This window comes from Coloeus monedula, assembly GCF_965178545.1.
Source record: "Coloeus monedula genome assembly, chromosome: 27".
In the NCBI taxonomy this organism is placed as follows: domain Eukaryota; kingdom Metazoa; phylum Chordata; class Aves; order Passeriformes; family Corvidae; genus Coloeus; species Coloeus monedula.
In genome coordinates, this window is record NC_138807.1 from 4563717 (window position 1) to 4577449 (window position 13733).

The window sequence follows — 13733 nt, forward strand, 5'->3', positions numbered from 1 at the left end:
CGATCGCTGAGGTGCTGCTGGCTCCTGGGAGGAGCTGCTCCATCCCTGAATCCTCAAACGCGCGGGCTTTGGAGAACTCTCGGGTTGCTGGAGGAGGTGGAGGCGGCTTTTTGCAGCTCCGTTTTGGGATGGGAGGTTGCTCTTGGATTAATTAATGAATTAATTGATTCAAAGCACGATTTGATTAAGGCAGAGATCCAGGAGTGCGTCCTCCATCCTGAACCGTCCCCCCCAAATCCCATCCCCAGCGCGGAGGGAATCCCAAATCCCACAGGGAGAAGGAGGATGCAGCTCTCCCAGTGCTTCCCACCGGGCACAGACACATCCATGAGCACCGATCCCACATTTTTCGGGGCGGGGAAGGCGGGGAGGGGAGGAAAGGAAGGCAAAAGCGGCATAACTCGAGCAGTTACTGAGAATTTCGGTGTTTATTCACCCTGGCGAGGAGTGGCAGCTCCCAGCTATGAGAAGAATGGGAAGAATTCCCAAACGAGCGAGGGATCAGCGCATATTTCTGCCCTGCCGTCACCTCTTCCTGCGGCGGGCAGGTGGTGGCACCCGTGGGATAAAAAGAGCGAGAGGGATTCGTGCCAAGGCTGATTCCCGGCTCGGCCGTCAGGCTGGGACAGGCCCGGCTTCCCGGCACGCCGCGGTGCCGGTTTCACCCTCGTGACCGGCATCCCGAGGCCACGTTTCGGTTGGAAAAGCCGAGGGTAGAGGCAGGGAAAAAGATCTGGCTGATCCCGCCGGGGATCCAGCAGAGCCGGGAAGCACCGGGGATGAATAACAAATGAATAGCGAAATAAATGAATAGCGAAATAAACGGATAAATAAATAAATGGATGAAAGGGCAGAGGCTGCTCGGAGATCCGTGATGGGAGAGGAGGAGGCGGCTCCTCCGGCACGGAGCCGCTGCTGAGTCACGGCTCGGCAGAGCCAGCGCTGCTGTCACCGCTCTGTCACCGCTCTGTCACCGCCGCTGCCCGCGGCTGACTCAGGAGCTGCGCGGGTTTGCGCTGCTTTTTTCCCAAGAAAACAGCCCAAATCGGGACTTTCGCAGGCTGCCGGGTACACAAAGAGCTCGCTCGGGAACAAAGCGGCTCCCGTGGGGACGCGGAGGGGCCGCTCCGGCCGTCACTCGGTGCTGCCGTGACGTCGGGGCTGTGCAGGACACCGGGAGGGTGGCACAGCCGCGGCTCCCCGCGGTCCCACCCGCCGGGAAACGCCGAGCAGCATTTTTGGGAATGTGCATGAAGGATGCGAGCGTGAAACATCTGATTTTGTGACAGTGGAAGCCTGGAAATTTAGGGGTGGAACCCAGGAGAGGAGATTTGCGGCCGTTCCTGAGTCAGACAGAGCTGGTGCAGGACGGGGCTCTGAGCATCCTAAAAGTCCAGAATACCCAAACCGGTTTAAAACAGCAAATCTTGATCATCCCAGGCTTTATCCTGGCTACACTGCTTTCCCTAAAACAGGCAGGAGTGCTCCCGGGGGGGTTGTGCCGCAGCCAGACCTTCCCTGGGATGTGTTTGCGTCATTCCCAAACCCCTCACCTGCACTCCGGATTTCACAACCTCCCTCCCAGCTCTTTGTGCCGGCCGTGACCTCGGGATGGACACCCCTGGATGATCCCTCCCTGCCCCTGCTCTTGCGTTCCCCGAATTTTTATCGATTTCCCGTGTTTTTTAGCGCTGCAGCGTTTTCCATCTGCTGGGAAATCTTCCTCCAGCCCCAAGCACCGTAAATGTTCCCTGGCCTGGGATGTGCCGGATCACGGTGCTGCTGGAGGAACAGGGAGAACAGCCCGGAGAGCTGCAAGGCCGGGTGACTTCATCCCTGCTGGAATCGCTCCCTGACACAGCGTGAGCAGCGACGCCACCAGAGCCATTCCCGAAAATCTCGCTGTCCCTCAGGGCAGCCCGGGAATGCTGCTGCTGGCTGCCGGGATCGGTGGCTCAGCCGGGAAGGCAGGAGGTGCTGCGGCAGAAATCGGGGAAGGTTTCTTTCTGCTGAGCGAGGGCCGGGGGTGGCTCAGCCTCGTGCTGAGTCACGGAGCAGATCCCGGGAAGGGAGAAGTCAGCGCTGGCCCGGCTCCAGCAGCAGCGGGAGGTGGCTCCAGGCCAAACCCCGGAGCTCTGCCCCCCTGGCAGGAAGGAGTTCTGGCTCTGTGGTGGGGGTCAGAGGATGTGCAGGAGACCTGGGTGTCCCCACTGCCCTGCTGCAGACATCACATCCCGGTCCTTTCCCAAACAAGTGTTTTCCTTAAAAAAACGGGCAAAGGGACGATGGAGCTGAATCCAAAACCAGGGCAGTGCTGGTGTCACCCGATCTGCATCACACACACCTCGCTCCTCTCCTGTGGCTCTTTCCCAAATCCCGTTACCTCACGGGCTCTTTCCACACCCTCTGAGTGTCGAGGGACAACTCCAGAGTTTGTTTTGGCTTTTCCAGCTCCCGAGGATGGAGCCATGTGCCGGGATGGCTCCGGGGATCGATGGCCGCGGTTCTTAATTGGTCACCCAGGGGTGGGAGCAGCCCCGGAGCGTGGCCGGGGAACCTGACCCAGTGCAGGGCCTGCTGTGGAACCAGTGGGAACTGGGAGTGGGAGAGATTCAGATCCCACTGTGGGACCAGTGGAATTTGGGACTGGGAACGATGCAGGTCCTGCTGCAGGACCTGGGATTGGGAGGGATTCAGATCCCACTGTGGGACCAGTGGAATTTGGGACTGGGAGCAATGGAGGTCCCACTGCAGGACCTGGGACTGGGAGGGATTCAGATCCCACTGTGGAATCTGGGGCTGGTGCGGGTCCTGCTGTGGAATTTGGGATTGGGAGTGTTGCAGATCCCACTGTGGGACAAATGGAATTTGGGATTGGGAGTGTTGCAGATCCCACTGTGGGACAAATGGAATTTGGGATTGGGAGTGTTGCAGATCCCACTGTGGGACAAATGGAATTTGGGATTGGGAGCGTTGCAGATCCCACTGTGGGACAAATGGAATTTGGGATTTGGAGCGTTGCAGATCCCACTGTGGGACGAATGGAATTTGGGATTGGGAGCGTTGCAGATCCCACTGTGGGACGAATGGAATTTGGGATTGGGAGCATTGCAGATCCCACTGTGGGATGAATGGAATTTGGGATTGGGAGCGTTGCAGATCCCACTGTGGGACGAATGGAATTTGGGATTGGGAGCGTTGCAGATCCCACTGTGGGATGAATGGAATTTGGGATTTGGAGCGTTGCAGATCCCACTGTGGGACGAATGGAATTTGGGATTGGGAGCGTTGCAGATCCCACTGTGGGATGAATGGAATTTGGGATTGGGAGTGTTGCAGATCCCACTGTGGGATGAATGGAATTTGGGATTGGGAGTGTTGCAGATCCCACTGTGGGACGAATGGAATTTGGGATTTGGAGCGTTGCAGATCCCACTGTGGGACTCAGCATCAACTGCTGCCTCTCTTTTACTCCTGGGAGAGGGAAAAGGCACCTCTGGGAAAAGGGAAACAGGGATTCACTGGGGAGCTGCAGAGCAGCTGAAACTCCATGAAACCAGAAACCAGGGAGTAAAACTTCTCCCCCTTGCCAAAGATTTTTAGGATGCTCATTTAACAATTCCTGCCGTGCCCTCTCCACACCGACCTTCCTTCAGCCAGGCTGGGCTTCCCGGGATGCTGCAGGGACAGGGATGGGGGTGGGAACGACTCCCAGAAGTTCTCTGATTCATCAGCCTCGCTCCATAAACAGGAAGCCGGGAAAGTGCAGGCAGGTGATCCTGTGCTGCTGCAAACCGCTTGGAAACACAAATTCCTTGGATTTTTTCAGCCCAGCTGGGTAACTCCTCATGCAGGTGAACACCGTTTGGCAGTGTCTGGGGCAGGAAGGGCTCTGGAGTTCATGGCACAGATTCAGAAGGAGCTCGACTTTAACACGGAGCTTTTCCTTGCTCCTAATCCCACCCGCACTGCTTTGGAGTGCCTCAAACCGGAGCAGGAGGCTCTTCCCACCGGGAACAGCCGCCTTCCTCCTCCCATTTGCCACAGAACCAGACCTGATTTCACCCTGGCAGCTTCCCGTGTTGGCCTGACTTAACTTCCAGGACGGGAGAGGCGGAGATGTCCAAACAACCCGGCTAATTCAGGGAATCGTCCCGCACCGGAGCCGGGAACGCCGGTGCTGAAGCGCCGCTTGTTTTCCCCTGCAGCATTCCCTGCTCCGAACTCAGCCGAGTGCTGCTCAGGGATTGAGGAGCTGAGAGCACGCTGGATGCGGCTGCCAAGCAAAATAATCCCTGAGAGTGCTGTTGTGGTCTGGAATAAACTCCCTAAATGTCTAAACATAGGCGAGACGGCGAGGATTTGGGATGGGACAGGCGTTCCCGCCGGGAATGCTCGGCTTTGAAGCTGCCAGGCCTGGGGAGAAGGTTGGAGGAGCCTCTAATTAAGGCATGGAAGGGCTGCAGTGGGCGGCTGGCGGGGCTGGGAGCGCCGGCGGGATCCGACTCCGTGTTTGCTTTGGCTCCTTCTCCTCCTGGAATCATCTCCAGGTCTGGTGGGGGGGTGGGAGCTGCCCCCTGCGCCCCTGGGAATGAGCGGTCAGCGGCTGAGTCACGGGCGGGAGGTGACGGCCGTGACACCTCCACGGGGGTGGCACAAAGGGAACGGCCCGGGAACGGCGTCTGGCCAAGGGATTTGGCACGGCCGGAGCTGCCCCCGGAGCGCCCGGCCCTGGGACAGGGGGGATTATTTCAGTCTCGTGGACAAAATCCTTCAGTTCCTCCTGTGAAACTCTGAGGAAGGCGGTTCAAGCCCTGTTGGGGCTTTGGGGGGGTGCAGGGACACGGCCCCATGGAGAGGTTGGACATAGCCCCATGGGAAGGTTGGACATGATCCCATGGGAAGGTTGGACATGATCCCATGGGAAGGTTGGACATGATCCCATGGGCAGGATGGACACGGCCCCATGGGAAGGTTGGACATGATCCCATGGGAAGGTTGGACATGATCCCATGGGCAGGATGGACATGATCCCATGGGAAGGTTGGACATGATCCCTTGGGGAGTTTGGACATGGCCCCATGGAGAGGTTGGTTATGGTGCCATGGGAAGGTCCGACACAAATCCCATGGGCAGGATGGACACGATCCCATGGGAAGGTTGGACACGGTCCCATGGGGAGATTGGACATGGTCCCGTGGGGAGGTTGGATATGGTCACATGGGCAGGATGGACATGATCCCATGGGAAGGTTGGACATGATCCCATGGGCAGGATGGACATGATCCCATGGGCAGGATGGACATGACCCCATGGGAAGGTTGGACATGATCCCATGGGCAGGATGGACATGATCCCATGGGCAGGATGGACATGACCCCATGGGAAGGTTGGACATGATCCCATGGGCAGGATGGACATGATCCCATGGGCAGGATGGACATGATCCCATGGGAAGGTTGGACATGATCCCATGGGCAGGATGGACATGATCCCATGGGAAGGTTGGACATGATCCCATGGGAAGGTTGGACATGACCCCATGGGAAGGTCTGACACAAATCCCATGGGCAGGTGGACATGACCCACCCGGAGGTGTCACCTGCCCAGGTGCCAGGGACACCAAAGCCACCAGGGATGGGTCCAGGAGCCCCTCAGAGCCCCCCCTCGGTGCCCAGCCCGGGGTGGTGCTCGGGCAGAGCTTCCCTTCCCCACAACCAGGCTCCTTTTTCCGCTCTCCTCAGCAGAGTTTTTACCGGAACTCCCGGAATGGGGATCCCAAGCGCTCCTTCGGGGAAAGGGGAACTCGAAACCACCTCAGGAAGCGCCAGTGGGGCCAGCAGAGCTCTGCACGTGGCCATGGGGACACCTTCCCGAGGTGGAACAGGACGAGCTTTGGGGTCCCTTCCGACCCGTTCCGTGATCCCACCTGGAGCACGCGGCCGGAGCAGCTTCACACACGACACCAACCCTGCTTTTTCCATGGTTTTTCTGCAGGATTCTCCTGTGCTGGGGCCCGGAGCCGATGGCAGAGAATGTCCACGACTAACAACATAGCACAGGCCCGGAAGCTCGTGGAGCAGCTCCGCATCGAGGCCGGGATCGAGAGGATCAAGGTGAGCATTGGAGCAGGAAAAGATCCCGGGTTTTCCCCCAGTGGGATGTTCCCAGCCTGGAATGGCAGCATTCCAGTGTTCCCTCCAGGATCTGGAGAGGCCTCCAAGGATCCCTCTGGATTCGGAGCCTCCTCGGATCCCTCCAGGTTTGCCCTTCCCAAAAAACAGCTTTGGGATAAACCAAGCAGAGCCTTAAGTCGTGGATCCTAAAGGTTTCCAAACCTGAACAAGAGGCTGCACTCAGGGAAGCTTTTCCATCCCAAATCCCTGAAAAACATGGATACAACGATGTTCCTTTCAAATCTCCCTGCTGGGTTATTTCCCCACACTCCTCGCTATTTATTCCCATAAAAACTCAGATTTTCCACGCCCAGTTCCCATTTTTCCTCCTCATCTCCACAAAATCCCTGTTGGGAAAAGCTGGATGTGAATCCCCACAGATCCTGGAAGCGCTGAGCTGGGAATATCCCCCAAATCCCTGCTTTTTTCCCCCAACATTGAAGTCTCAAAAGCATCTTTAGAGCACATCCCAAATCCCTGAAAAACACGGATACAACAACGTTCCTTTCAAATCTCTCTGTGGGGTTATTTCCCTGCACTCCTCCCTATTTATTCCCATAAAAAAAAGGGGTTTTCCCTCCTCATCTCCACAAAATCCCTGTTGGGAAAAGCTGGATGTGAATCCCCACAGATCCTGGAAGCACCGAGCTGGGAATATCCCCCAAATCCCTGCTTTTTTCCTCCCCCAATATCCAGGTCTCAAAAGCATCTTTGGAGCACATCGCAAATCCCTGAAAAACACGGATACAACAATGTTCCTTTCAAATCTCTCTGTGGAGTTATTTCCCTGCACTCCTCCCTGTTTATTCCCATAAAAACACGGATTTTCCACATCCAATCAGGAAAAAAAGGGGTTTTCCCTGCTCATCTCCACAAAATCCCTGTTGGGAAAAGCTGGATGTGAATCCCCACAGATCCTGGAAGCACCGAGCTGGGAATATCCCCCAAATCCCTGCTTTTTCCCCCCAATATCCAGGTCTCGAAAGCATCCTCGGAGCTGATGAATTACTGTGAGCAGCATGCCCGGAATGATCCGCTCCTGGTGGGAGTTCCCGCTTCCGAGAATCCCTTTAAGGACAAAAAGCCCTGTATCATCCTATAGCTCCGGATCCCTCCGGAAGGGAATCCTCCTCCAGCCTCTGGATCCAGGCTCCTCCACAGCTCCACCTGCACCCAGGGGGTAAAAAAAACCTCAACGCTGGCTTCAAAAGGAACTTAACAAAAATTCCCGAGAAAAACAAACAAACAAAAAAAAACCCAAAAACCAACCCCAAAAGCAATCCAGAGGGGAAAAAAATTAAATAAATAAAAAAATTGGGGAGCGGGGGTTTTAGGGAAGGGGCGGCTGCTTTGCCGGGAAGGAAGGTGGGAGAGGGGTTAAAAATTGGGAGCAGGATTTTAGGAGTTATCAGGGTTGAGGGAGGAAAAGGGGGGTGGGGAGGGGGGGGGGGGGGGTTTCACTGGGATATTTGGATTTGGAAAAGGGGTGGAGGTGGGGGAAGGGGTCATTCCCAGTGGGATGTGAGAGCTGGACCCAGCTCCGAGTGCTCTGATCCACTCCATCTCCGACCAGCAGGAATTTCCTCTGGAGAAGGGACAAGGTGGGAGCGATTTTGTAGAAAATCAGCACCAAAAAAAACCCTCCCCCCCAAAAAAAAAAAAAATCCAAAAACCCAACAAAAAATCCCCAAAAAATCCCTGTTGGGAATGGGCAAAGGGAGGCTGGGGGGGGCTTTTCCCTGAATCCCACGGCTCCGCTGGGATCAGGGGATGGCCCTGCGGGGGAACTCTCAGCCGGGAGAGATCCCAGGAGGAATTTTAGGGAGCTCCAGGGATGGGGGAAGCCGGGATCCAGCCCCCTCCCCCCCCGGTCACTCTGGGGTGGGGTCTCTGTGCTGTCCCCAATTTTGGGGAGGGAAGGGGCTTCCAGGTGCATCCAAAATCTTGGAAAAATGGGAACTTCAGCCCAAATCGGCAAATTCCCGGCGTTTCCCATCTCGGTTTTCCGCACTGGGAGCAGCGGGTGGAATTCTTCCCGCTAAACCCAGGGCCTGGGAGATGTCCAGGGAAGTTTAGGGCAGGTGGGGAGGGGAAGGGGAAGGACCAGCTCTGTTCCCATCCCTTGGGAATCCGGGACTGGGATTTACCCGGGAGCACTTGGGGATAACCCGGCACGGAGGGAGGAACCTGGGGGAGCAGGAAAAGGGGGATCCAGGAAAAGGGGGGAGCAGGAGACACTTCCGTGGAGCCTTTGGAATGTGCTGAGGGTGGTTGGATGCTCGGGAGAGCTCCGGGAATTCCCATGGGCACCTTTTGGCCACTGGATCTGTCGGGAAGGGGACAAATCCCGGGATTTGGGTGCAGCGTCCGAGCCCAATCCATGTCCCCAGGGCCCATCCCGGGGCTCAGCAGCCTCCTGGGTGACATTCCCAGAATCCACGAGGTTGGAAAAGCCTTCCCGAACTCGCCGTAAGGAGAGGCCATTCCCGGTTATCCCGAGCGCAGGTTTTTTTGGGTAGAGAAGGGATAAAAACAATCCGGCCACACCTGAAGTGAAATCCTGGGATTCCCCCTATTCCCCAGAAAATTGCGTTGGAATGCCAGGGGTCCTGTCACGACACAGGGAGCAATTCCCATGGGAGAGGATTTGCAATTCCCTGGATTCGCCTGATCCCGCCCTGCCCGTCCCGCGGCCCAAACTGGTGCTGCTGGTCGGGGTCACTGGTGCGGGCTGGGCACTGGGAGCTGCTCCGGCCGCTTTCCAGAGGCCGATGGAATTCCCAGGGGGGCCGGGATGGGCAGAGCCGCTCCATGTCCCCTCCTCGGTTGCAGGAATGTCGCTATTCCTTGTTTTCAGTCCGCCGTCATTTGCCTTTTCAACAAAATCGGGGAAAATCCCACGTTTTTAACACTAAAACCCATGCGGCTTTCCCTGGGAAACCTCCCCCGCTGTGTCCCGGAATTCCAAGGCTCGGGAATGTCAGAGCAGGGAAAACGGGATCATTCCCCTCCCTGTCCCCCCCCCCCAGCCCCGGCCCAGCAAAGCCTTTTCTGGAGAGTTTTATCCCAAATCCTTCATCCCAGCCCGCTCCAAGCTCCCGCCCGCCGGGAATCGCGTGGACACTCCCGAGTCCAGCCTGGGATTCCTTCTCCAGGAGGGAATTCCCTCCGTCCTTAATCTCTCGTCCAGTTCCAGCCTTATTTTTCTACTCCAGATCTGATTCTTCCTCTGTGTTCGAGACCAGAGCTTGGTGCTATCCCGGAGCGGGGGCTGGAGCCGGGAATTCTTCCTCTTCCTCCTCCTCCTCCTCCTCAGGGGCTCCAAATCCCCATCCCGGGCAGGGATCCCGCCCTTTCCAGCCCCGCTCGGCGGGAGAATCTCGTGGGATGTGAATCCCAAGGGATGCTCGGCCGGCGAATCCGCTCAGAAGATTTTGGGGTGCAGCGTTTTGGGGTCGCTCTGCCTCCCCCATCCTCGTCCTTCCGCCCCGAGCCGGGAGAAAAGGGGCAGGGAGCCGGGAAAAGGGGCTGGGAGAAGGGAAAAGGGGCTGGGAGAAGGGAAAAGGGGTTGGGAAAAGGAGCGAGGAGCTGGGGGGAAAACGGGCAAGGAGAAGGGAAAAGGAGCCAGGAAAAGGGGTTGAAAAAAGGGGAAAAGAGCCGGGAAAAGGAGCCAGGAAAAGGGGCAGGGAGAAGGGAAAAAGAGCTGGGAAAAGGGGTTGGGAGGAGGGAAAAGGAGCCGGGAAAAGGGGCAGGAAGCCGGGAGAAAGGCCATGGAGCATCTCCCAGGGATCCCGGAATGCCGGCGGCCGAGGGTCCCGCCGGGAGCGGGGGGTGGGAGCTGCTGGCAGGTGCTGGTGTCTCCATGGGTGACTCGTTTTTGGTGGGGGGAAAAAAAATCCTTAATTTTGATTTTCTTTTTTTTTTCCTTTTTTTTTTGTTTGTTTTTTTTTTTCCTTTTTTTTTTTTTTTAGTTTTTTTTTTCTTCCTATTTTTGTTTTTTTTTCCCCTCGGAATTTTTTCCTCGTCCAAGTAAAATCCGTGCTCATCCCGTAGGTGTTTTTGTATGGCAGAAATAGAAGTGCAGATTCCCAGTAGCTGCTTGTACTTTGTTTAGTGCATTTGCCAAATAAATTTATTTTAAAAAAACAAACAAACAAAAAAAAAACCGAAAAAAAAAAAAAAGGGAAAAAGGAGGGAAAAAATCCACCAAAAAAAGGGAAAAAGGAGGAAAAAATTAAAAAAAAAAAGGAAAAATGAGGGGAAAAAATCTACAAAAAAAAAAAAAAAGACTTTTCAGGACTTTTTTAAGTGCTGGAAGGGGGAAGGGGGAGCGGGAGGAGCCGGAGCCCAGCTCCACAAAAGCCCTTTTTTTTTGGGAATAACCACACGCCCAGATCTGTCCGGCTTTTCTTTCTGGCGTGTGGTGAAGCCAGTGCCAAAAATAGAAAACTGGGAAAGAAAAGGGACAGGGAAACATCGCTCCCATTCCAGTTTTCCTCCCTTTGCCTCGCCCTTCCCTCCCTGTCCCGGGGGACGGAGCCGGGAGCTGCCCGGACACCCCGGAGCCTCTGGATCCTCCCAAATCCTTCTTTATTTCCCCCCCCCCCTTCCCAAAGTACTTAAAAATCCAATTTATTTAACAAAATCCCAAGAATTCATTTACTCCGAGCCCACGTGGGATCCTCGGCGCTCCTCGTTTCCTTCTTCTCTCTGGTCTAACATTCAAATCCTCATTAATTAGGATGATTCTTCTTATTTGCCAAACTCTGAGCTCGTTGCCGAACGCCAATCCAGGTTTTTCCGGACTGTCCTTAGGAAGTGGTCGGTGTCTGTGCCGTAGGCTCCTCATCCGTCTGCAATTCCCGAATTCCCGGTTTTTTGGTTCGGTTCGGTTCGGTTTTTTCCTTTCTCGTGTGCCATAGCCCCGATCCCTCCTCGCACCGTGTTGAATATTTCGTGGAATTGTTGTTCCCAAGTGAATGGATAACACAATAAAAAGGCTCACTTTGCATTTTGCCAAGATTCCCTCGCCTGCCTCTCCTGCTCTCAGGGGATCGGGAATTCCGGATCCTCCGCGATCCCTCTGGGATTGAGGATTCTCTGGGATCGCGGCCCCTCAAGGATCGAAACCCCTTGGGAATCCCCTGTCCCCTTTCTCCCACCCTTTGGAGCTGCTCCCGCCCCTCTGGAGCTCCCCTCCCCATCCCTGGATGCTCGGGTGGGATCGGGAATGCCGATTCCTTATGTGGATCCCTCAGGGATCCCAGTCCCTCCGAAATACCCTTATCCCACCCTTGGGAATCCTCCCGCTCCCCGGGATCACCTTCTGCCACCCTTGGGAGCCGCTCTGACCCCCCTGGATCTCCCCTCCCTATCCCTGGATGCTCGGATGGGATCAGGAATGCCGATCCCCAGGAACTGCAGCCCCTCAGGGATCTCCCGTCCCCATCCCTGGATGATCCAGTGGGATCGGGAATACCGATCCCCAGGAATTGCAGCCCCTCAGGGATCACAGACCCTCAGAAATCCGCTTATCCCACTCTTGGGAATCCTCTCAATCTCAGGGATCCCCTTTTCCCACTCCATCCCTAGTGGCTCCTCCACCGGATCCCTCGGGAATCTCCTTTTTCCCGGGAATCATCGGAGCCCTCCTATCCCACGGGGCCGCCGGAAAACGAAACCCAGCGCTGCGTCCTTCCCTGTTCGGAGAAAAGGGATCCCGGCCAGCCCCAGCTTCCCGGCAGCTCCGGAGCCGCTTTCCTGGAAAGGCCGCGGGGATCCACGCCGGAATCCTGCAGGAGTCCGGCAGGAACGCGCTGCTCCCGCTGGAGCCGGGAATTGTTGGGATTTTTCAGTGTCGGCCCCAAAACGCCGCTGGGAAGGGCGGGATGGGCACAGGGACAGGGGGACAACAATGGGGTGGCAGCAGGTGCCCGGCACAGGATCCCAAAACCGCCCCGAATTCCCTTAAAAACTCCGCGACACCGGGAGCCGCTCCTCTCCCTGGAATTCTCTCCCGAGCGCCGGAGGTGGCAGCGGGTGGCGGTGCCAGCGCCAAGCGACACCGGCCGGGTGGCACCGGGCTGGGAGCGGCTAAAAATAACCCTCCCTCCTCCGCCGGGCTATTTTTAGCCCGCCTGCCGCTCTAATTAACTCCCTGCCGCCCTAATTAACTCCTTGCCCCTCGGAACCGCGGGCACCGGCGCTGCCGGGATGGCACCGGCTGGCCCTGCCACGGCCGCGGGTCCCCCCGGTGCCGCCGGGGCGGCGACAGCAGCGGAGTCACCCCCGCCCCGTTCCCGGGGACCCCCCCTGACCGCGGGGATTCCGCGTCCCTCCGTGGAGCCTCCCACGATGTCCCCCCGCGGGTGACACGGGGACACCCGTGACGCAGTGGAGCCACCACGGTGACATCACGGAGGGACTTCCTGCTCCGGCCGTCACCGGCGGGGGTGGGGAGCAGCTCCGTGCCTCAGTTTCCCCCAATTTCCAGAGCTGGGGGATGTCGGGATGGGCCGAGCCGCCGGGGAGGGGGGTGGGGGAGAAGGGGCGGGCGGTGCCCCCCCGGTTTTTGTCGCCGGTGTCGCTGCCAGGGTGGAGACGGAGCGCGGGGCCGGGGCCAGGAGCCGCTGGAGCCACCGGAGCCACCCAGGCCAGACTCATAAATCAGCGGGAGCCGGCCCTGCCCTGTCTGGCTGCAGCCGCCCCACAGCCAGGAAGGGGCTCGGGGCCCCCCCCCGAACCGAACCGCCCCCGTTTTCACCGCCCCGGGGACACGGCGGGTGCGGGGCCACCCCCGCGGGCCCGCTCGGGGCGGCGGCTGCACGCCCCGAAACCCCTCCCCCCCTGTGTGTCGGGTTTGGGGGGGTGCCCAACACCCACCCTGCCCCCCCAGGGCTGCCTGCGACCTCCTAATTATTGATTCATTTCCTAATTATCGCTCCGTGTTTTGTTCTCCCCCGGGGAGTCACGGTGGTGTTGGGGGGGTCTCCCCGAGACCCCCATTCCCAGCCCTGGGATTCCTTTTCCCGGCGCTGGGAGGGTGCTGGGTGGGGGGGGGGTGGGGGTGAATCAGGGACCCCTCCCCAAACCCCCAAACCCCGCAGCCGCCCCTCCCCCCCCGCAGTGTCTGGGCGGCTCTGGAGGGATGGAAAGTGTGGGTCAGTGTGGGTCAGTGTGGGTCAGTGTGGGTCAGTGTCCGGCCGGGGTCCCACCGCCCCCACACCCGGCTGGGGCCGGGAGGGGGCAAAGAAAACCCTGTCTGGGTGCTGGGAGGGGCGAGAGGTGGCTCCGGTGGGGGGGTCCCATTGTCCCCCCTCCTGCTGGGGGTTCTTCGGGGGTTCCTGGGGTGCCCCAGCTGCTGTTTGAGGGGTCCCTGGGGGGGACACGGGGACACCGGGGCTGGGTGGGATGTGCGTGACCCGGTCCCGGGGGGCGGCTCCCCTCGAGCTCCGGGGTGGGCGGCGCTCGGGGCTGCTCCGTGGGTGTCCTGCGGGTGGGAGGGGGCGATGTTGGGGGGTCTGGGGGGGCTGTCACCCCTCCCGCCCCCGTGACACA

General features: G+C 58.1%; 1 protein-coding gene across 1 annotated transcript in view; it reads left to right on the top strand.

Moving 5' to 3' along the window:
* The window catches only part of GNG7 (G protein subunit gamma 7), a 54228-nt gene extending 46788 nt beyond the window's left edge, over positions 1 to 7440 (top strand). Inside the window, exons 4-5 of the mRNA XM_082297665.1 lie at positions 5998 to 6116; positions 7153 to 7440. Coding sequence (XP_082153791.1) covers positions 6036 to 6116; positions 7153 to 7278 — 207 coding nt within the window. The 5' untranslated portion in view covers positions 5998 to 6035 and the 3' untranslated portion in view covers positions 7279 to 7440. The remainder of the gene's footprint in view (positions 1 to 5997; positions 6117 to 7152) is intronic.
* Positions 7441 to 13733: the final 6293 nt, after the last annotated feature.